Here is a 20,389-nt window from a genome sequence, read left to right as displayed (position 1 = left end):
CCATTCAGTATCACCTCCCCAGTTAACAGCTGCTTTAACTAATTTGCATCTCACATCAGCAGCAAGTTTTACTGTCCAAAATAGCTGCAGCTAAAAAAAGCATTTGAGTGTAGCATCTCTTGCATGCACATAAATAAGAAATAAAACCACAGATTGCATCATTTTCTGGAAGCAAACCTCCCACTGAGCCAATTAAATGGGAAATGGAATTAGTTCAGAAGACAGGTGCAAGAGCACCATCTCCTACCATTTTCCCTGCGTTCAACTTAATCTGTATGAAGATTCAACCACACAAAAAGATTATTGGGTTAATATATGAGCTGAATTATCACTGGAGCTTATTTACGTAATAGTTGTAGTTGAAGATTTTATGAAGCACACCTCAAGACCAAATCCTGAAGGAGTGTGAAAGGAGAAAGAGGCTCACGGGTTCCCGAAGAGTCAACTGTCTCCTGAAAGGCCAGTCCAAGTGCAGCCTGAAAGCCTCCTGCTAACCAAGAGCAGTTTCAATGTGACTTGTCCAGTCTGAAGAAAACAAGTGTGGTTTCTAGTACTAAATAACACAACCTTGCAAAATCACTGCAGACAACTATATGCTGAAAACAAGCAAATGATCAGAGGTTCACAAATGGAGACTGCTTTTAAATAAACAGCAGCTCCCACGCAGGAGTTCCCCCAAGTGGGTGAGAAGTAGCAGCATTATTGTTGGAATCCCCATTTGATGAATACATCAATGTGCCCCCCAGAAGAGGTAGTTTGGGTGATCTCACCCTCAATTTTATCATATGAAGGCAGGAGGGGATAGAAAATGAATAAAAATCACTTCTAGCACCTCAACACGTCCATTGAGAAGCACAAATCCTTTGGAGGGTGCTGTTCATCAGCTTTTGTGTTTTGTCCCTGCTCAGCTGAGCACTCGAAGCAGTGAGCTGATAACTGGACTAGGAACATCGAGCACAGCTGGGGACACTGTTGCTCACACAACAGCCACAGACCCAACTTGTCCCTTTTCTTCAAGAACATGACAGTACGAGCAGATACTGACCAGTTACAGCACTTCCGGATGGAAGAGACACCTGCAGAGCAGGCCAGAGCCCGACTCAACTTGCTAAAGGTAGATTTATGGCAACATATGACTCCATATCCTTCTCTATTTTTTGAGGTAAGCACCTCCAGGATGCTTTCAGCTGTGGCTGACAGCAGGAGGCCCTGTTACCCGTGAAGATAACACACACAGGATCACACTCCAACTCAATTTAATAAGCTTCTTAACAAACTTGGACAGAAAGTGGTTTGAAGTAAGTTGAGCAACACTCATCTACTAGTCAAGGATTCTTTTGAAGTAATGCTTTTAAGCTTATACTCAAGCATACAAAGCAAAGTTTACAAATTAAAACCAGTAAAACCATCCTAGAATAATGTAATGGCTTCCCCTATATGTACAAGGAGAGGAAAGGAGACAGAATTCTTTCCAGGTAATTTCACACATCTTAAATGCTACATAAGTGCTCTCCACATTCATTTCAATTTTTCTTTTAGTGCGGGTGGAAGAAGCTGAAAGTGATTCAATGAAATCACCTTACAGAGAGAGCGGTACTTCACCTGGTTTCAAGCAGTATATGTTTGCCTCTTCAAAAGTCTTGAGAAGAAATGCTTTACTTAAAATGCTGATAGCTTCTGTGCAGCAGCCTCTGTTTTCCAGCTATATAAAATTAAACAGTTTGGTAAGTACTTCTCAGAAAGTATGACCAACCTTCATGGAAACCTATTATATCCCCCCCTTCACTAATGACTCCATTGTACAACAGGAGCAGCCACGGTTTAGCTTAGATTTGACAGGCAGAACAAGACATAGCAACAGCAAAGATGACCGTTATTAAGGAGGTGATAGGTTTTGCAAACAGAGATTTGGAGCCTAAACCACACTGGACACAGAGCCTTTCTACAGTGGCATTTAAGACAGGGTATTTTACAACCCAACTGCTTTTGTGTCTTAATGAAAGAAATCATATTTGCTTTCAACAAGAGAAAGGTTGAGGAGGGGGAGGAATGACTGTAGTGTACAATGTTTCATTACCAGGTTTGCCACTGTTGAGTCTGGAACAAACCCTCTTATAAAAGTTATTCTCATGTTGATCTAAATTAAGTGGAACAAAAGATGTACTTTTTTTACACTAAAGCAAACGGATCCAAGTGGTGTTTAATAGTATTTGTTAAAGTGGTTATCTAACAAAAATGGGTTAGCAAAATCCCATTCATTAGTAGTCACCAAAGAAGACACTTCTCATGCATATGACAAAAGTTCATTCGTGTACTGAGACGTCTGTTTACTGTGTACAATATTTCCATAAATTATAATATGTTTCACAGCCCCTACCATTCAAGAATATTTCAAACAGATTATATATTATATTTGTATATGCAAACTATTTTATATACACTAATATAAAGATCCTTAGAAGTACCAATATCACTACCTTTATGCTTTCTCTAAAATGCATAGCTTTCGAATATTTTCTTGCAGTTACCAAAAACTTTACAGATTAAAGCTGCTTATCAATGTGGCATGTTCATAAAAACAAAGGGAAATAGTTCTATGCTAATTTGATAGTAAACCCCTTAAAAAACAGGTGCCTTTTATAATGGGAAAAAAACCCAAACCCAAAACCAACACCACAAGCTAGTGAGAATTCAAGTAATCTATGCTCAATCTGTGTCCAAAGACTATAAGAAATTAATGCAGCGTTCTAGAAGTACAGTGAACTTCTCAACCAGGACTCTAATACTGCATTTCTCATGGAGAAAAATGCCACAAAAATGCTCCACTTTTCACTTCAACCAGGACAAGCTTTAGATGACATTTACCATCACCACCCGTGTCGGAACAGAGGAAAAGCTGATCAGTTCTATACAAAGAAATTAAGAGCTATTCCAGTTTTGTTTCTGCGGTTTGTTATTAAACAAAGTTATATTAAACCATACAGTTTCTCACAAACTAAAAGTCACACATGGTTTTCAGACATCAACCGACTTGAAAAAAGGAAAAAAGAAGAAAATAAACTTAAGAAAATAAAGTAAAATTAAAAAAAAAAAAAAGGAGGGAAAAAATAAAAAACCCAACAAACAAAACAAACCCACAACTGTTAAAAGTCTGGTGTTAGAATAACCAGCCTGGGTGAAGGCTGTTGTAGTTGGGGGGCTACTGTCAGCTTCTTCTGTATAAACTTGAAGATCTCCATACCACAAATGCCTCAAAGTGGAGAACAGAATGATCAGTAAGAAACGGGAACAAGTAATTTTGTTATATCCACCATCTAGCTTAACCTTGGCGCTCCAAAACTCTAATAGCTGCTTAACAAACAACGGCTTCCCCCCCCACCCAGAAAATAGCTCCACAAGTAAACAGTGTTCACAGTAATGCAATCAGTAACAGGTTTTGTTAGATCCCGTTAAATCAGGTGTATCTGCAAAGCTTTATACAGTTTAATGCGTAAGTATTCCAGTAAAATTAAGTGAAAACTAAGTTTCATTTCTACAGGGTAATATCTACCATACAAGACTAGATTATGTACAGTATGGGACCGGTGTGACAACTGCCTGCGTTTCATGATGTTAAGCTATTTCACCCATCAGCTTAGTCTTTGTTTAACTAAATCTGTAATAACTTGATATACAGACCTAAAAACCTAGAGATTGATTTGGCAAGATTAGTGCTTACTACCACTGGACATACCCCAGCGCTGCAAAACTAAGTCGACCAGAGCATCCCATACCCAGAAGATTACAATTTGTTGACTTGAAAGTCTGGACTTCACATGTAAAACATTAAAACTATAATCCTAAGTGGAGTGAGGACAGTCATTAAACAAATACAGGTGAAGATGAACTGCATCTCTTCAGAAAGGTATGGAAGAATTGAAAAAGAAACAAGGAAATTTCTGGTTTTAGACAGCCCGGCTCTGCTCAGCTCAAGGCAAAACCAGCCCAAGTAGCTCTAAAACTACGATTCTTACTCAGCAAGCACAAAGGCAGATCCTGCACAAGATGATGCATCAGAGGCTTCAACAAGCACCTCTCCCCTCCACCGGATTTCCTAACACAAGATGTCTTTCAGCTTACAAACATCCAGCAGCCTTCAAAGCTTTTGTAGCCTGCTGGCATCAGTGCAGTGTCCACAGCTGCAAAGTGAATGTAGTGGGGAAAGGGCCCTGTTAAGAAAAACCCACTAATGCCTCTGGGGGCCATTTTGGTCATTAGTGAAAATGAAGGAAAAGAAACTTCTTTCCAACAATACTCCTCCTGAAAAGATGGGTCACTGATCCATTATGAATACAGCTCTCACCATATAAAGCACCAGAAAAGTCAGAAACAAGGAAAACAAAAACAAAAGAATTCCTTAAATTATGATTTACAAGTTTGTACACTATTTCCTAAGCAAAACATTGACCTTACTGCAAAGTTTATAGATGAAAACTTGACCAGTTACTTTGAAGGGGAATGTATATCTGTCTATAACTTAAAGGTAGAAAATATTCACTGTTCTATATACACATTTCAAACAGGAAACAGTTAAACTGAACTGAATAGTTGCCAATATAACACCGTGTTAACTCGCTGGCCACTAAACTAGGCATCAGTAGCCAATTAGAAAGTTTTGAGTTCTGTACTTCTAAAAATGCTCTTGTTCCTGTCCTGTTCACTTGGTTTTTAAAAAGGTATTATAGTGCATAGCCTAAGTCAGACTTTCAAAGAGATACAGCGCCTTTCAATGCAGTTTTTGCAGCATTTAAAAGGGACTTTTCTCCCTTCAAATTCGATGTTCATTGAAAAATCTGAATTGAGTGCTGTACTGTAGTAAAAATATTTCAGTCACAGACTGATATAAATGTATACTGTGCAGTACTAGGATTGTTTGATGTCCATCTGCACACGTTTTACTTGGGTTCTTCAATCGTCCCCTTGCTGAGGTCTGTCATTTTGGGGTATTTCACTTTCTTCTGGTCCAGCTCATTCTGAGCCCACAGTAGTAGTTTCAGCAATTTTGCCAACTTGGGTGTTGATTCACGATTTTCATAGTCTAGAACAGCTTGATTAACCTCACTCCATACCTGGAAAAGAAATACTGGAGTTCAGTAACAGCCTTTGTATGATTAACACTGCTAATGTCACAAAGACATTGCAAAGATCACACCTAGTGTGCTAATTCCTCAGGACAAAGCTCCTCAGACTATGAGCGTGGAGAAAACAAGAGAGCCAAGTAGTTGAACACTTCATGTTTTTTGAATCTTGCTTAAGAAATACTTCTGTTCTTTTGTAACCATTAGATACATTATTTTTCTAAACATATCAACAATATCTGGACATTATTTTCATCACACATTAATAAAAGACATTGATTTCCTTTTGCAAAAGGACTACCTTCTGTCGCTGCATCATGTTAAGCAAGTCTCCAAATGGTGATTCTTCAGGATTATCAAAGGCAAGCAAAGCCAGCGTGCGCTCCATTTCTGTCAGGCATTCCCTGCTCTCCTCCCCTTGCTCTGCTAATTGGGTCTGAGCAAATTCCAGAGCTGCTTCTGTCTCACGCTGCCGAATCAGCTCAATCAAATGCTGCTGCTACATAAGGAAGATACAGCAATATTAGCTAAAGAAATTAAATCTTCATTATGTCAAGGCTGTAATATTCAGACACTAGTGCGAAACTGGAGACAAACACTAATCCATACTTTAACAGTTTGAGGTCAGTTGTTCTTAATGTGCGAGAAAAGCAGCAGACATCTCTCAAAAATCTACTCAAAAAGGCAACCTGATGCTTCTGAATAACATGTTTTGAAAAGAAGCATTACTCAAATGCCCTGATTTCAGTTGGAATAGAGTTAATTTTCATTTTAGCAGCTGGTACAGGGCTGTGTTTTGGTTTTAGTCTGAGAATAATATTGATAACACACTGCTTTTTCAGTTGTTGCAAAGTAGAGCTACTAAAATTCAAGCTAACAGTAACTGAAGTTGGTTAAGCCACAGACCATAGCTACTGTTGTAAGTTTTCATGTTGCTAGTTGTATATAATAGTTCTTGCACCATGCCACAAAGTCTCCTATCGCTACAGAACCATGCCAAGAACAAACACTTGAAACTGCATCTATGTTCTGTCACACAAACCTCCCAACACGCTGCTAAAGTCTGCACTGCTCTCAACAAACTCTAAAACAAAGACAAAGTTTGCCACTTGTCCTTACCTGCAAATGAAAGTAAAGATATCTGTTTGTATCTAGCAATTCTGGATGGAGGCTGTTTATTAATGCAATGGCTTCTTGGATCTGTCCCTTCAATATCATTTCTCGAATCTTTATTCTTTCATCCAGAGTTTCTAAATCAACACTGGGTTCAATTCCCGACTCCATTCGAAATTTCTCTGCTGCTTCTTTAAAGCCCTCTGAAATAGAAACATTTTACCTATAAAACACATTTCCTTCAACACTTAAGTATCAGTTTAAATGAAGAGACTTGAGTACTGCTTGTTCATTTGGGGTTTGTAAAGATTAAATCCAAACTGCTACTAAATTCTTCTCTATTTAAATAAGCATTCATCCAACAGACATCTAACAGGACATAATTCATTCTTAATTCATGTGCCTTCTCTAAAGATGCATGCAACTTGTAATCCCACAGCTCTTAACTTGAAAGTCTGCTTTATACTTACAGCAATGTGCTTATTCCAAAGTGGGATTTCCAAGATTTGGGCCCTTTTGCTTCACCCTCCAGCCCCCAAATCTGTTTCTACAGCCCTAGCAGTATTAACAGCAGAACACTGCTTTCTTATACTATAAAGTACTACACAAGTACTGTAACTGTACTTTTTAAAAGTTAGAACAGCTATTTCACATGCAAAGTCATGTTTTCATATACACAAAAATGATTTATACCACCCACTGAGATGCTCTTCCTTCAAACCAGAGGCTTTACCTACACACCAGTGTAAACAGGGTGTAGATGGGACACAAATGCCTCCGCCCAGGCAACAGCTTAGTCTCCTGGTATGTATCATAATTGCTAAGGACAATTTCTGAGGAGTTTTGATTGTTCTAAGTATAAAGCTAGGCAATGTGCTGTAGGGGTTAATATTTCTGGTCTCAAGCTGTTTTGTCAACAGTGCCCTTTTAAGAGTTTATCTTCCCAGCCAGTTAAAACTTGTTTCTGATAGCTCTGTACAGCTTTCAGAGTGTTATTTAACAAATGCAACAAACCTTGAAGTCTGTTTGAAGGCACAAAAAAAGGACATCGTACAAAACCAGGTTGTGTTTCTTTACAGCATTCCAGAAAACACTCTTTTCTGTATCTTTTAGCAGAGGAGTTAAGGTTTATGAATGTTACTTCTATTACATGGTAACCGCTCAGAACCTAAATCTTGGTCAGTTTACACAAGAGCAGTTGTACATTTCTAAGAGCAGCCAACAGCAATCACCAAGTCCTCAAAGCTCTTAATTTCACTCAATTGAGTGGTACATTCCAGCCAAAACTGCCTTGAGAAAGTAAGTGACATTTGTTCAAGAGCCTCCTAAGCATCACTACTCACTGTTACCTGTAACAAGGTAGTTCATGATAAGGCGGTTCATGTCTGCTCTCTGGATATGCAAGTTATTAAGTTTTTCCATCCATTCATCTTTTGTGATTTCATCAGGTTTTTCTGTATAACTCATCCTGGACTCTTACTACAAGAAAAGCAAAGCATCTCATTTAACAGAATTTAAGCAGTAGTGAGTTTAATGTGTGTAAGCACCGTGTTACTACCATCTTTGTATCTTTTTAATGAGATCTTCTAAACTAATAAACCAAATGAGAGCCTTTTATCTCAAACCACAATTTTATATGTTCCTCCTCCTCGTTCCTGCACACCTTCACATCTACCAGCCAGTCTCTAAAGCTGCTTTCATCAGTCATCAGAATAAAACATTCAAATACCATCTTCTTTTACTTCAAATAAACCTTGGTTGGAATTCATACAGGACACACACCACTGTGTGAAAAAGTTAATCAAAGGGTTTGACAGCTAGCCAGAAAAAAAGCGTAGCAAACTTCTAAAGCAAAGCCTATGTATGCAGGATTTGCTTTAAAGTGTTCCCCAAAACTTAGTCAGGGCAGCTCCATACTTTGTACAGCTACAAAACTACACACTACATTACCCAATGTACAACTAAAGACTTACGCTTAGCTTTGCTGTCCCCAAAAGTGCTCCTGTCAATGGTACTATTAAAATGTTATCTCATAGTATTTCTCTAGACATTTATTTCCAGATTGGTAAGCAAAGCGCTTTGCTAAACCCGGCATTTAACCATTGCTACCGCCAAGTCACGATCACGGGGCAGCGAAAGGGGAGGAGAGGCGGCAACAACAACAGCAACAGGCACCGCCACCCCTCGCAGGCAAACACGAGCGGCAGCGCGCCTTCCCATCACCAGCCGCTTCCAACAGGTTCTTCCTTCTCTCAACTACCGCCAAACCCCCACCGCGCGCAGGGTAACCGGCCGGCTGGAGGCCCCATCAACCCGGGGCCGGCTGAGGAGCCGACCGGGCCCCGGCTCCGCATTCACACCGCTCCCAACCCAACCCACGCGGCGGGGAACTGGGCTGCCGCCACAACGGGCTGTGGCGACCCGAAACACAAGGGACGTTCACCCGCTGGGGGACCCCGACCTTCCTCCGCCGCCTCGCAAACCCCGGCCCGCCGAGCCGCTGGCCCTCCACGGGGCCCGTGACACCGAAGCGCTCGGCCGCGCTCGCCACAGGCCCAGCGCTTCCCCACCACCCGCAGCAGGCGGCAGCGGTTTGAACCGAGGGGCCACGGGAAGGGCCCCGGCAGCCCCAGTCCCCCCGAGGGCAGGCGCGGACCGCCCGGCGCCATCTTACCGAGCGCGCCGCGGTGCCGGCTCCGACGCACAAACACGGGGCCTCCACCACCTCCGCCAGGCCGCTGGCGCGGATCTCGCGAGAGCCGTCCTCTCGGCCAATCAGCAAGAAGATGTAACCATAGAGGCGGCCCGCGGGAGGGATTGTACACCCGTCCGTGTGGAGCCACCCCGCCGGGGGTACCATAGAGACGGCGCAGCGGTGGCGGCGCGTCAGAGCCGCGGAGGCCGGGGTGGGATGTGTCCGGTCCTGCAGCAGGATGGCAGCAGGATGGGTGCTGTGCCGTTTAGGCGCAGCCGTGCGGCAGCGCTAGCCCGCGGGATCGCGGTCACTGGAGGCCGATGCGCACAGCGGGCAGAGGGCCAGGTCTCGTTCCTTACCCACCACCCCTCGCGGCCGCAGGGCAGGCGGCGGGGCCGGGCCTGTGCTGCTTCCACTTGCGGTCACGACCACGTTCAGCAGGAGCTCCCACGGCTGCTCGGCGGATCACGTCCCTGCCTGGCACGTTAATAATGGCCCTCGGTGGGAGGGGGACGACAACCGGCAGTAACAACCGAGGCAGAAATTGATGCTTTCGTTGGTTTGGTCCCTGCTTCGGTGCACCGGCAGCGTGTGTGAGCACCTACACGGACACAGCAGGGTCCTCGGGACCAAAACAGTTGTTCTAGAGCCTTCCTTGGCAAGGGCTGGCCATTTGAGCTGGGGCTGCTGTGACAGAGTTGGCCCTGTAACGATAGTGGGAACGGAGGAGAGTCTGCTGCAAGTCACAGCTAGTAAAGTTCCACCGGTTTCCACATCGATACGAACTGAGGGCTGTGGTTTGTGATCTCTGACAGAATTTGTCTTGGCTGCCGAGGAGAGTTAATAAACTGACTATGGTTAAACCCAGTGGGGTTTGTGACTCAAAGCATTCCACAGCAAACAAGAATGCTCGGTTTGTGTGTTAACATGGACAGTGGGCAGAAGACGTACAACTTTTATTTTGCAAATGAAACTGCTCATAAAAATGTAATTTCACTTACACAGATAATTTTAAATCAGAAACTCATTTCTATTGGCTATGCTTCAGCTTTGCCCTTTTCACTCATTTTCCACTCTTGTTTTTGTAACTGCCCAATAAAGCACAACCAAAAAAAGCCAGTCAAACTCACTTTGATTACAGTTGTTCTTAGATTGAAACCAAGAAAATCCGCAATGAAATGACTTTATTATTTTAACTTACCTCCCCAAGCAAAGCACCAAGTTTATAAACAACACAGAATGTTGGTCAAAGGACTTCAAATATTTAGTAACAGATGCTATTAGCTGTGACAAAGCGCACTACAGCTGGCAAGTATCCCTGTTGATTGGAGAGGGCTCTTCCTCAGGCTTTACCCTAAAAGCTAATCTCAATTAATTTTTGTTGGGAAATACAAATGTCCAGGCCCTATTTTTAAACCAGTGGGCTTGTAAAGCTTGCTTTGGCTTAGTTTGGTTCTTGTTAGCTCCTCCCTAAAAGGTGGAGTTTCTCACGAGACTTCCATAAAGAGGGAGAGAGGGTAAAGGTGCCCTTCTCCAGGAGGGGTTCGTGACTTGTCAATAGAGGGAGACATACCCCTAACAAGAGAGGAGGCAACAGAGCGTAGTTCATAGCCACAATTGCTGTTTACAGGTAACGAATAGGTATCATTGTTTTCTAGTAAGTAGAGTAATGTAATGAATAAGTAAGGTAAAAATGTGTGAGCTGCTGTTTGGTTTCATGCTTGACTGTGAGGTGCTGGTACATGGTTTCCCAGAAGCTGAGAAGTCCAACCAACTGCAACAGAGGTTTCCTTTTCCTCCTTTGTTATTCCTGAGCTAACAAAGAGTAAGAATGGGCTGAAAGCAGCTCCTGAGTTGTGGGTTTGCTTGTCATGAAGTATAGTTTGTTGTTTGGGATTTTCCTTATTTTTGTAGGAGTTGGCATTTCTTCTGACCATAATGTTAACAAAAAGAAGTTTGCAGTGTTTCTGAGCAGAATATGGTGGCCAGATGCATTCTCTTCCTTTAATATGCTGTCCCTAGTTTTTTGATGTTTCTGTTAACATCAAATCTTGGAAAGTGGCCTTTCATTTGAGAGAAAAGGAGTTAAAACAACTTCAGTTGCAACAACCACATTCCGTGTTACTATAGTAGCGTTTTCTTACTGAGTCTGAAAACAAAGTGACTTTCTAATGCATGAATTGTTTTTATGCAGTTAAACACTACTAAATAGTACTACTGGTAGTGACACCTTCTTTTGATGGCATCATTAGCCCAATGTGATAAAATCCTAAGTACATTAAAAAACCTTATAGAACTGTTATGCCTTTATCTTGATACAGGCCTTCTGTTTCTCTGCTAATGCTCTGGGTGTAATGAAATCTCTGCATGTTTGGGGGACTGAGCAGTATTCTTGAGTAATAAATGACACATTTACACAACCCCTGATAGAAAGCTGCCTTGTGACCTTCTGTATTTCCCTCTTTAACTTGTATCTCACTAAATAAATGTTTGATCATTCCATGTATAATACCCATGGCTGTCTTTAATGTAGATGAATGCTTTTATTCCCTCTGCTTCATAACTTGGAATACTTAAGGATTTGGAAATACCAATCTTGCATGGCTTTTCTTTGTTAAGATTTACAAAATTAAGAAGGGAGTAGGAAGATACAAAGCTGTGCAGCAATTCCTACATTATTTCCTCTTTTCCTAGCGCTAGCACCCGATTCTGTTAAAAACTCCTCACATTCTCCCCAGATTTGGAACCAAATCTCTCTTTTATTACTTGGGGAAAAACCTTGCAGGATACTTCCGAGTACAAAGTTGGATTAAAATGTCTGGAAATAAACTACTTTGTTCTCAGGAAATTATCCTATGGTTTCAGTATGCCACAATCTTATAAGAATCTTACGGTAATGAGGGCAGGTATAACATGAAAAGTGGAATTTTTGGGTAAGACTACAAAATCGAGATGAAAGACTACAAAATCGAGATGAAAAGAAACGTAACTACTGTAATTCAGCACAATTTCTAGATTTTTTTACATGAGTTAGGGTTTGACAAACCCTAATCTCAGAATGCCATTTTGATGACTGGTATTTGGAGTTGAGTGAATTCCAACCCAAGATCAGTAATTCCTGGAGCACTCACAAAAATCTCTGCAGAAAAAGGCACGGGGGGGAGGGGGTGGAGTTTACCTGGAACTGGAGGTAAAAAATATCTGCAAGTTTCTGTCTGATGATAGGGCATTGCTTTATTTCTGTGAATAATATTAACCCTCAGTAAGGTGTTTCTCTGTGTTCATTCAGTCTTTGCAACAAATGAAATATCAGGAGCCTTGGAGAATCAAGGACCCAGAAGGTACACTACTTTGACATCTGACATATGTTTTGAGTGCTGTGCTGAACTCCAGGGACGGAGGCCTTTTTCCATAAAGAAAGAGGTAGAACTGAGGTACAACCAACAGAAATTGGTCTCTTCTGACCTAAAATGATCAAGTATCTGTTAAAAATACCAGAGGTGGAGAGAAGAGAACTTGCTCATTTGTTTCCCTCTTCCTACTCTTTTCATGGGCTACCTCTGTCTCTAGTTTTTACCTGGCTGCTGAAATTTGCTCACCAGAACATTCAGTGAGGAAGAATTGAGAGAAGGGGTGAGTGTTAAAGTAAGTATTATGTTGAAGCGCTTTGCATCTTCAAAAACTGGAGACGGTTGCTTTCTTGGTGAAGGGAAAGGTGAGTGTGAGAGCAGAAATGACAACCCAGATCTAAGGGGACCGTCTCTTTCAAGGAAAGTTAGTGCCGAGGGATTTATTGATGCCTCAGCATAAGCTTTTGCTGTGTTTAAGGAAAGGCGGACAAGGTGCTTACTAGACTTTTTTAGAAGCTGATTGATAGTCATTAATCTCTGTTAAGATTTCCCAGCAGTGTTTTCAGTTCAAACCAGTTAGACTATCATCATGTTATATGTGAGGAGGCCTAAAACAAAATAAAAGCTACTTCTGCTTTGCTGCCAGGACAGTGCAGATTCAGGGCAGTAACCCAGGAGTAAACGTCCTAAATTAAGGGAAATGAGGCTTTTACAGGAAAAAATATTGGGAAGGGAAAAAACTTGAGGTGCTGATGGTACCCTTAGCAGGTGTTTAGTCAGCAAAGGTAGATAACTCTGACTTGGTCTTGAAATTGTAATGTGGTTTGGATGGTATTCACTGGGTGTGCAAAGTGAATCAGTATTATGTTAAGATGGTGTAAGCCTCTTACCAAATATATGTAAGGGGAACGTAATACCTGTTTCACTGCTGGATCCCCTTATCGCGGGCATCCCCTTTTCACTTGTGGTGTGCAATTCCATGTTTTGCATGCTCCCTTTCCCTTGGTGTGTAATTCCTGGGTTTGAGCACTCCCTACATGTTAGATTTGTCCATTAACAACATGTTTTAGCTTTTGCCAGGGCATAAATCACAGTGCAGCTTGATCTACCAAAACATAAGGTATTTCCCTTCCATGTGCTTTTCATTTATTGTACCTGCAGAATGAAAATCAAACTCTGCTTGTGTCTTGTACTTTTGCACAGCAATCCATTGGCGGGGCGGGGAGATTACTTCTTGGTGCTCCTATGTAAAGTAAGTATTTATACTGCCCAGTTTTACAGATGGAGAAAGAGGCTGACTGTGCTAATAGTACCTTTTCCAACCTTATCCTGAGCTTTTAGCACCAGAAGTCACCTGTATAGAATGTAGGCTTCTAAAAGACGCAAATTATTTGATGGAATCCTGTAATTCCACAGAATTCATGCAAAGTGTGTGTGTTTCCTTATGTTTTCATTCCTTAAATCCGTTTTAGTAAACACTGTACCTGTCTGGGAGCCAGCTGAAATCAGTGTTATCAACCCATGAGGGAAAATGTGGAGTATAAGGGTCAGTCAAAAAGCCAAACCCCTCACTTCCAGCTGCCTGAAAGGCTCTTCAGGTGTCCAAGTCAGGCCTCATAGGTGCTGCAGTAAACCCCTCACTGACTGTAAACTGCAGGTCGTTAATATCACAAATGATGGCAATAGAAATAAAACATGTAAATGGGAATTAACTGTTTATAGATATGTATAGCAGCTTGGATCCTGGAGGTTTTTGGGTAGCCTGACCCTTTTAAAAGCAAAAAAACCTCCATGAGGTGGATGAGCTGATCACTGAACTTCCATAACCTGGACGCAGAGGAAAGCACTACTGCAGCAATTGCTGTTTGATTCTTTAAAACAGGTAAAATAGGAATAAACCAAACCCCAAGGGAGCACGCACAGGTGGGCAGCACGGAGGAGCTCGTTGCAAGCAGGAGAGGGGCTCCTCTGCCATGTTAATCCTGTCACGAAGCTGTGCTTCTCCTCCGAGAGGTCACTGCGAACAAAACGGTGTTTAGCGCTGTTAATGTGCAGTTTCGCTCAGGAATACAGCCGGGGTTCTGCGAGGTAAGATCACCCCGTATTTTAGGTATGGGAATCGGGAGCAGGCGTTGTGGATGCCATAGAACCGGTCTGCGGAGGAAGCCCTGAGGTGACCGGAGCTTCCCGCCTCCCGTGCGGGGAGCACGGGCGCGGCCGGCGGGAAGCGCGGGCGGGGCTGCGTCCCATCCGCCCGGTCGCCAGGGGGCGCGCGGGCCCGCCTCCAACCGAAGTCCTCCGGGAGCCGTGCGCAAAGCGAAGCGCTCTAGGCAAGCCGTCGGTCGCCCTCTCGGTCTCTATGGTAGCGGGGGAGGAGCGCCCCCGCCCAGCGCTCTGGCGCGGCTGCGAAGAGGAAATGGCGGCTCGGCTCGGCTGAGACCCGCGGCGGCAGCGAGATCCCCGCACCCCCTCCGCGCGGTGAGTGAGGAAAGGAGGGCGGCAAGCAGCCGGAGAACGCACCGGGACGGGAGGAGAAAGGGGAGCGGGGCTCGCCGCTGCGGCGGAGAGGTCGCGGCAAAGGGGCGGCCGCCTCCTGCGGCCTGGACGCCTTTGGGCTCGGACTATAAAATGGAGGCGGGCGGGTGGTGCGGGTCAGGGCGGCCCCAGGGACCCCAGCGGCGGGCGACGCGGCCTGTTTTCAGGGGGACCGTCGGTGCGGCTGCAGGGCGCGGGCACGCCGGAGGCCTGGCCCGGTTCCAGAGGAGGTCGGCGACTCAATGCGGGGGCCCCGGAGGACGCTGAGAGCCGCCGCCCCGTAAGCTCATAACGTGGTTGGGCCGGAGCGGAGAGGACGCCCTCCCCGGGCGGAGCGGGCTGGAAGGCGGGATCCTCCATGTTGTGGGGGAAAAAAGGAGAGAGAGGACGGGTGTGCTCTGAGGCGATCGACGCCATAATCAAGCTGACACCGGCGAGCTTCTCCGTAACGTCAGGACCGACTCTAACCTCCTTTCCCGTTCTGTTCCACCGTTGCCCTAGTACCGGTTGCGGGGTTGTTGGGGCGGGGGTAGCGCACGCCGCTGGCAACCCCGGAACTCAGTGTTGGGGCTGGGGGCCCTCGGAGGGTGGGCTTAGAACTCACCTGCCCCGAGGTGGTGGCTGTTACCTTTGGGCGGTGAAGGCGATCTCCTTATTGGTGAGTTAAACAGGAAAAGTGGAACTTTATCATACTCCTGTGGGGGAAAAGAGGAGGGGTTGGATTTTTAGACAGTAGGGATTGTTGGCTGGCTTTAAATACCAATACCCTGTCAATAACTGTTCCCCATCCCTTGTGCTAATGTACTGAACCACTGTGTCTTGGAGGTGATGGTAGTTCGGAGCTGCTCATTTGGCTTGCGAAAGCCGTTCTTTGATGCTGACCAAATATTGTTTCATACAATTAAGTAGTTTTCAGTATATACCTCCAAGCGATACCTATATTTTAGTAGTGGGTTAAGAAGATCTTACCGTTTTAGCGTGTCATTTTTAACTTGGAAGGAACCTTAAATCTTTTTAACGTGTTACAAAACGCATGTGTGTTAGTCTCCTTGCTCTTTGTATGGTCAGTAATGCAAATCAGTGTAACATGCAGTTTTTTCTTGCATGTGCTTTCATGTTTTCCTTCTAGGAACTTCAGGGAGACAAAAAAATGCTGATTTCTTTTATTTAACTCAAAGGATGTATATAGTATTCCTGATTTCCCTGGTTATTCCCCCTCGAGCTATTTAAGATTTTTTTGCAGAAATAGCTCTTTTGAATACTGAATCAGCACAGCCTTGTTTAAGTAAATTCTTTGGCAGCTGCTACTCAGCTATATTTTCCTTTATTTGATGAGAATTTGCTTTTTTTGTCTTTCTGTTTTATCCAGTTTTCTTGTAATTTGAATTGGTTTAGCTTCGACTGTGTCGTTGCTACTTCTGCAAACAAAATATACAAGTTGTTCAAGCACTTTAATTGCTGGTCAATGACAAATGATAATGTGTAGTTACTGCACAAGTGTAGCACATACTGTGTTAATTGTAATAGATATTTTGAGTTGTGCTCCACTTTTATGTATGCCAGCTGCTTGTTACTGTTCTTTGACATTTGGAACTTTCTATAGGAATAAATATAGACATACACTCAAAATAGCTCTTCACTTGGGCCTTAAATTTATTTTTCCCTTGATGGCTGCAGAAACATTGCTCCAAAATGTAGTTTAATGCATTTTGGTGGAAGAGTAAAGGCTCATGTTAACCTTCAGCCTGCTTGGAGACCACATGACCCTGGTGATTTGCAAATCGAGTAACTGTTGATTTAAATAATGCATTTATTTAATATATTTTTTAATATATATATTATATATATTTAATATAATATAAAGCATTTAAATAATGGGGTTTTTTTTACAACGTTTCTGTGGTATTTGGTTTTCTGAAGGTATTTATATTTTAGTTGATTTCTGTTGGTGTGCAAATGAAGCTTGCAAATGCATGTACATGACAAAATATAGATCTTAAAACTGTTCAAATATAAAATGATACATGTAATTCGCACACTATGTGTCTTTTGAGTTTAACAAAACCCAAACCAACCAACCCTGAAACTCCCAAAAGCAATGTTAATAGAATTGTCTGAGTCCATAGTAGTAAATAGGAGTTTTTCAGTGTCTAGGAGACTCATCAAAAGACAGTTTGTTCTACTTAATCCTGCTTCACCATTAAGATTTTCTGGTAGTAGCTTATGTTGTTTCCTACTTAAAATAGTAATTGTCTTCAGAGTTGTAACTTAAAACTGTAGGATTTTAATTCTATACAGCCTGAAACTTCAGCTACAAATAGTAAGTGGGGAGAGCAAGGGCAAGGATTACAGGGGTTAGGCTGAGACTTTATCAGGTTTAACCGATAAAGATGGAAGAAGGGTCTGTACTAGGTAAGAGTAAGATTAGGTGGTTGTGGTAATGCCTATCTAAACTAGTATTATTCTCTGGTGCACTTTCTCTGCCTAGTGTCATAGTGCTGCAAATAGTAGGACAGTGGTAGGAGATTTAAGGAGATAAGGATATTTAATATACATAAGATTTAGCTAGTTTATGTAAGAGCTGGTTGTGCTTTTTGTGTGCTGTCAGGCCTGTCTCCTGACTAGGAGAATCTTCAACAACTGTGAGTTACAAGGGTTGTACTACTGTTAGGTTATTATCTAATACAGCTTCTGAAATCAGTGAAAACTTCACAGGTACTAATGGCGGTAGATGTCTCTAGCATTCATAGACTTTGAGGTTAAGAAAAATGTTAGATTTCCAGTTAGGGAGTAAGAAACAAAGATTAAATGTGGGTTATGTGTGTGCTCACAGTAAACGCCAACCAAAATTGGGAACTGAACTGTTTATTGCACTGTTAATAGCATGGGGGTGTGCTGTAGTTACTGTGCTTCACTAAATTTTGTAGATAAATTTATTCGTTTTACTTTATTTAATGAAGCCTTTTTGTTAGAATAAGAATGAAAAGGGTAACTGGTTGTGTTTTGGCTTACTTTTTACAACTGAAATAAGGGAAAAAGTATAAAACCACAAGATTTTTATTTTTCTTCAACAGCTGTGCTGATGGAGTCAAATCATAATCCTGCAGTTGTTTTGAGTCCATTTCTGTATACACAGTTTTGACTGACAGCAAGAATTAGACATGCCAGAGGATACACATTGTTTAATTAGAAACTAAGTACAACAGTTTAGGCTGTATAGCTAGTTTATGTACAGCTATAATGCCAACTTGATAAAAATCCTGTACAGCTTTACTAGTTGGTGTAAAACTGTTTGAAAAGGGGGAGTTTTAAGTACAGTTTAAGTATTCAAACTAAAATCTGACAGTTGTAGGATTGTCATCTTTCATGTTTAAATATAAACAAGCTTATGAGCTGCTGAAGAGTTAAACTGTGAGGTTCTCTGATTTAGCCCGAGTGTTCTGAATATTCCATTACCAGTTAACAGCTGCTGAACTGTTGCTGTTCAGTTAACAGCAGTGTTCCTAGCAGTCACCGTGAAGAGCTCATTTCTTTGGTACTTAAGAGGATGAATGCCAGATTGTGTGAATCACCTTTCCAAAGTGCATTTTTTTTTCCTGTGCAGTTGCTGAAAATGTGTTTTCAGTGCTGCTGAAGAAGTTGGATTCAGTAGCAGACACTGAACATTAGTCAAATAAGTAATATGTACATGTAAAATATTTTCAGTCAAGGTGACAGTAAAGGAATGGTAAAGATACTGTATCTTGAGTTTATCCAATAACAGTCAGAGTTTGTAATTGACATTTCTGTTGCCTAAACTTAGACCCGTGGCGTGAAAAACTGGCCTGTGCTGGGGCCTTTAAAAGGTTTGTTACAGAGATGCTTATGTTTGTTTCTTTTAATCTAAGCTTGTGACCAGAGACAGCTGCCTTCTTTCTTCTTAATCTATATAAAGGGGGGAAAGAAAAATCAGAGCTATCTACACTGCTCGTGATTCTGCTCACAACTTTTCCTAATGAGCAAAGTCTGTTTGCTATCTCATTTTTGCTCATACTGTTCAGACTGTGAGAGCAGAAGTAAACCTGACCAAAAGTAAATCAATTTTATTTTGCTGTCTTTGGGTAAATTTTCATTGTTAGGGCAGATATGGGATTAGTTTACTTGGAAGAATGTGAATAAAGGCTTCAGAAAGTATTACAGGAGTAGTAAAACAGCCAGCTGTCAATCTGTTAGTAAGCCAATAGAGTGTATGTGCATAGTGTTTTAAGCACCCAAGAAGCTCTGGACTAGAAAATATCAATGGCGTGTGTGTAATACTTTTCTTTCCCCTTAAAATTAGTTAGTATTTCCTCAAATGCAGAAAACAGTAAATTGAATGTGAATTTTGTTCATTGAACACAATTATGGGCCTTTGGGTTGGAGGATATGCATAGTCTTAAGTGCTGTTACTAAAGCTATGTTAGTACAGTTGTCAGTTACAGTTCTTTTCCCGGTTACTCGCAGAGCTGTGTTGGCAAAAGCTCTAATATGTATGCAGATATTTTGCAACCTGTTTGCTAATGTAACCTTTTTCATTCAAGGAATTTGAATGAACTTTCAAAGTCTCTCTTCCTCCTGAGAGAAACTGCTGCCCTCCTTGGAAGGGCCTGTACTAGTGTGTTGCTGGAACTTTCTTCTTATATGTGCAGCTGCACTGATAAACCACCATTGCACCAGGATGGTGTACACCTGATACCCCACCCTGCAAACAGAATGACTGAGGTGAAAGTGCAGGTTTGCAGGGGTAATCACACTGATACAAGGCACTTGGACCAGCACAGCTCTGTTGATTAGACATTGTATCCCTTCACCTTGAGCAGTCGTGACAGTGAAGATCTGTAGTGTAGGGTATGATCATAGTCCTGTATATCATTAAATAAAATTTTCGTGTTTGCCAGATTTCTGGTGGACCTGCTGCTAAAGCACCTCAAATGTTTCTATGAGAAATCACTATTCACTTGTGGGAACTTCACTCTGGTTCAAAGAAGCACTTTTTGCTCCTTATCCAGAATAAAATACACGTGTAATACTTGGTGCTGTCCTCATTCTGCTGCACTTTCTGCTGAGTGGTCATCCCTTCTTTCCTTGAGGTCTTACTTCTGACTCTTCTGATCCTCTGTGATGCAATCTGAGATAAGAATTTTTAAGGATTTTTTGCTTGAGAAGATGATTTTCTAGTCTGAAAGACACAAAAATAAACTCCAGTATGTGTGTATTCTCTATAAATCAGAGAGCTACTTCATGCATTTTTGCTTGGAGTCGTTACATTCTGTGTAGCTGTTCACCGTCTTTTGTGACTGCTGCTGTGCACTAGTTGTCTGTATGTGCGTGGTAGTGTGGCTCTATCACACATATTGAATTCCACAATTTCAGGAGGTCCCTCATTCACTGCAAGCATGCAGGGTTGCTGTCCTGTCCTGTATGTGCAGTTTTCCACTATGTGAGGCAGTGGCCTTCTTATGAGGCCCACATAAGGTAAGTGGGTAGCCTGACAGAAACCGTGGAGAAGGGAGTATGTATTCGTTTCAGACATACAGTAGAGAGGGTTTATAGTAATGGGC

At 42.3% G+C, this 20,389-nt stretch overlaps 2 protein-coding genes across 4 annotated transcripts in view; one reads left to right on the top strand and one right to left on the bottom strand.

Annotated features, from left to right (window-relative positions):
- Nucleotides 1-1,239: 1,239 nt before the first annotated feature.
- Nucleotides 1,240-9,047, bottom strand: GID8 (GID complex subunit 8 homolog). The gene is made up of 5 exons (XM_057400898.1): nucleotides 8,905-9,047; nucleotides 7,580-7,709; nucleotides 6,237-6,433; nucleotides 5,419-5,616; nucleotides 1,240-5,108 (listed from the first exon to the last, which is right to left on the bottom strand). The coding sequence occupies exons 2-5, from the start codon at nucleotides 7,695-7,697 to the stop codon at nucleotides 4,935-4,937; spliced, it is 687 nt and encodes a 228-aa protein (XP_057256881.1). The 5' UTR covers nucleotides 7,698-7,709; nucleotides 8,905-9,047; the 3' UTR covers nucleotides 1,240-4,934.
- Nucleotides 9,048-14,552: 5,505 nt separating this feature from the next.
- DIDO1 (death inducer-obliterator 1) overlaps nucleotides 14,553-20,389 on the top strand; it is a 52,716-nt gene continuing 46,879 nt past the window's right edge. Inside the window, exon 1 of one of the 3 annotated variants that reach the window (XM_057400872.1) lies at nucleotides 14,553-14,753. The gene's annotated coding sequence lies outside the window, so the exon portion shown is untranslated. Of the gene's footprint in view, nucleotides 14,758-15,353; nucleotides 15,469-20,389 lie in introns of those variants that run through there. The other 2 variants (XM_057400871.1, XM_057400873.1) reach the window with 2 other exon arrangements.

This window comes from Pezoporus wallicus, unplaced genomic scaffold (assembly GCF_028554395.1).
Source record: "Pezoporus wallicus isolate ANWC-B61680 ecotype Strahan unplaced genomic scaffold, APGP_CSIRO_Pwel_v1 contig_11133, whole genome shotgun sequence".
Taxonomy (NCBI): Eukaryota; Metazoa; Chordata; class Aves; order Psittaciformes; family Psittacidae; genus Pezoporus; species Pezoporus wallicus.
This window is presented reverse-complemented; position numbering and strand designations above follow the sequence as displayed.

Coding starts and splice junctions, on each gene's coding strand:
- GID8 (XM_057400898.1), bottom strand. CDS start 7,697: ATGAGTTATACAGAAAAACCTGATGAAATCACAAAAGATGAATGGATG. Junction 5,617..6,236: donor ATCTTTACTTTCATTTGCAG/GTAAGGACAAGT, acceptor TTCCTTATGTAG/CAGCAGCATTTGATTGAGCT. Junction 5,109..5,418: donor ACATGATGCAGCGACAGAAG/GTAGTCCTTTTG, acceptor TTTCTTTTCCAG/GTATGGAGTGAGGTTAATCA.